This window comes from Notothenia coriiceps, unplaced genomic scaffold (genome assembly GCF_000735185.1).
Source record: "Notothenia coriiceps isolate Sejong01 unplaced genomic scaffold, NC01 NC01_scaffold00010018, whole genome shotgun sequence".
NCBI classification, from domain to species: Eukaryota; Metazoa; Chordata; class Actinopteri; order Perciformes; family Nototheniidae; genus Notothenia; species Notothenia coriiceps.
Window position 1 is genome coordinate 1 of NW_011342719.1, and position 2,906 is coordinate 2,906.

At 42.0% G+C, this 2,906-nt stretch overlaps 1 protein-coding gene across 1 annotated transcript; it reads right to left on the minus strand.

Moving 5' to 3' along the window:
• Positions 1-74: 74 nt before the first annotated feature.
• On the minus strand, positions 75-2,657 carry LOC104945781 (cyclic nucleotide-gated channel cone photoreceptor subunit alpha-like). Its single transcript, XM_010771499.1, has 4 exons — positions 2,586-2,657; positions 2,064-2,186; positions 888-974; positions 75-340 (listed from the first exon to the last, which is right to left on the minus strand). The coding sequence occupies exons 2-4, from the start codon at positions 2,159-2,161 to the stop codon at positions 166-168; spliced, it is 360 nt and encodes a 119-aa protein (XP_010769801.1). The 5' UTR covers positions 2,162-2,186; positions 2,586-2,657; the 3' UTR covers positions 75-165.
• Positions 2,658-2,906: the final 249 nt, after the last annotated feature.

The following is a 2,906-nucleotide window of genomic DNA, read 5'->3' on the forward strand; positions in this document are numbered from 1 at the left end:
TGGTGAAGTATCCTTTAAATCTTAAGGTATCAGCGCTGCACACATTCCCAGGTTTTAGGACTCATTCCCAGGTTTTATGTTATGCTTTCCTGAGATTTTTTGTTTATTTTGTTGGTGAAATACCCTTTAACTGTTAAGGTATCAGTGCTGCATACATTCCCGTACTCACTTCCTCTTGCGGGCGACGTCACAGGACCCCAAAGACTGAGCGTTGCTTTCTCTCGACGTCTCTTTGAGCTCGGGGCCCCTGAAGCGGTCGAGGAATGAGTCGCGTCGCTCCACCTCGGGGTGAACTCTGTGAGACGCCCAGTTCCACAGCGTGAAGAAGAAGTAAGAGAGCCTGGGAGGTTAGTGGGGGGAGAGAGGAGCAAAGTGACAGCCGTCTAGTCTATCGGGACAGGAAGTGTACATACTAGAGGTGGAGGAGGTAATCACATCTTATACTTGTATACCAATACTACGTCTCTACTAGTCAAAATACTACAACAATGCCAAAACACTTACAACGTAAAGTCTTTCAATCAAATTTCTGCCTAAGTTTACAGTCCATCGACAGGTAAAATAATTCCCATCTATTTTGATATTTGATTAATCGTGTAATATTTCATGTTATTGTTATTTTTATCGTTGCTTTGCTTTTATTGTTGACAATTGAAAATATTACATTTTAGGGTTATAGGCAGTTTTTTTCCCCCATTAATTAAAAAGGAGCAATCTACTCTACCTGAACAGGATGTATATACCAGAGGTGGAGGATGTGTAATGTAGAATAGAATAAAGATACTCAGGTGAAGCACCTCAAAATTGCGCTTAAATGAACTTTCAGTGACTTTCCACCTCTGGTAAATAGTGATTTCTAACTACAGGCACATTTTAATGAAGTTTACCTGGCCATCGCCCCGGATCCTGTGAAGGAGTTTCTGTGAGAATCTGAAGACAGCGCTCTCTCCGAGATATCTTCACACAGAGAAGCCCTGTGAGATGCCACAAATATATATTATTATATTATTATGATTTGATGAGGCTCTGAAAGATACAAAATGTGTTATCAGAACAGATATTTCACTCTTAGGCCCCGTCCACACGGAAACTAAACGGGTGGTATCCGCTATAGGTCTTTATCGTATGGACGGTTCGTCCACACGAGGCCGTAACTGAGCCCTCAAACATAACGCATCCCAAAGTGGGAAGGTTTGGTAACGTAACGCTTGCGGCACCGTGTGTACGCCCTAAACGATCATAGCCCCGCCTCTCCCCACCTCTCCTGCTCACCCCCGCGTCATCCGCGTGATTGCTGATGCGTTTCGCCAACAACAACAACAATGGCGGATCACAGGGTTGCGTTCGTGCTCCAGACGCTACTGACCATGATACAGATGTTAGGGCAAAATCTACAGCTCCTCTACCACAACCATCAGCAACAAGTGGACATGGAGAACTACATGAACTACATGTTGCTAAATCCACCGCGGAGAGAAGGCCAACCAGGCAACCATGGCAACCATGCTCGGGGGGTCTTCTTCGCTGCTTTTGGTGTGCTTTGTGGCGGAAGTACAGCGCCACTTACAGGCCCAGCATATGTACTACTATATGTCTTGTGTGTACGGACACGTTTCTTTCGATTCCGTGCGGACGGAAAACTTTTTTGATATTGACCTCGGTTCGTTTTCGTTTTTGTCTCCGTGTGGCCAGGGCCTTAGAAATCAATGCAAAAGGTAGGATAATAGTTTTAAATAGCAGTTTTTAAGAGCATTACTTGAATTTGCATCAGATACAAAAACCATCTCAGAAATATGACGGTTTTGCAAAATTATTATTATTACGTCCAGAAGTTTTTGTTTTCAGCTCAGTTTGTCTGTCTGTCAACAGGATTACAGAAAAACTACCGCCCATGATTTCCATGAATGAAAATCAACTCTAAAACAGATATCAATATGTTGTTTATATACTCGGAGTAATGCAATTCAACACTTCCTCCTTTTTGCATCCCTGCTCTATCTCCAATACGGCTTTCGCTGCTGCGGCCCTGTTATAATCGGAAGAGTTTCAGGGTGATATCAGACCTGCTTTCTCCATTTTCGATGACGGCGAGCTCGTCATCAGTGTTGGACAGCCGCTGTCTGGAGGAGAAAAGCTTTCTCTCACTGCCGGTTTTTGCCATGTCGCCGTGTCTGGCTCTGATGGCCCTGCAGCACACAACACAGAGAAAAGGCAACTTTACACATCACATTTTACATATATTTTTAGTAAGGAATTTAATATTTGTGGTTCTTGTATTAGCACATTTGCCCTTTTTGTTAAACACGCTCGATTGAGTGGCCTATTTTGACTTTAGTTAACCTGATTACATTTCTTAAACAAAATACATTTCTCCTACTCTTCAACTTCACACTTGTTAGTCAGAGCGAACCATTACGTCAGTAAACATTTCCCCAATGAGTGTTTGCTCAATCGTTAGCTTTAAGTCTTCTTCAATACAGCATGGTGTAAATGTAGTAAATTGTGGTCTAATTTTAAATACAAAAGTCAACAAAGCAGTGTATGTTTGAGTGTAAAGCTAACTTGTGATTGACAGGTGGCTTTACCATGGTGTTGCCTGTGTTTTTATCTTACAGCAGTATACAATAACATTACAATAACTTTTCAACCAGGGGACAAAATGCAGTAGATTCCAGTCAGTCAGATCCGCAGAAAAGACAGGAAGTAAAACTCCAGTTATGATTAAATAAACTAAACCACCTTTTTAAAAAAAGTCAACTTATAACTAACTGCTTTTCAACAAGCAAACTTAGCTGCCTAAGGAACTGCTGAGTAACCTAACAAACAACATGCTAATTGAGATGCTAATCGGCCTGCTAATTAGCCTGCTAACTGCCTAATTTATGACCAGCTGACCAACCTAACAA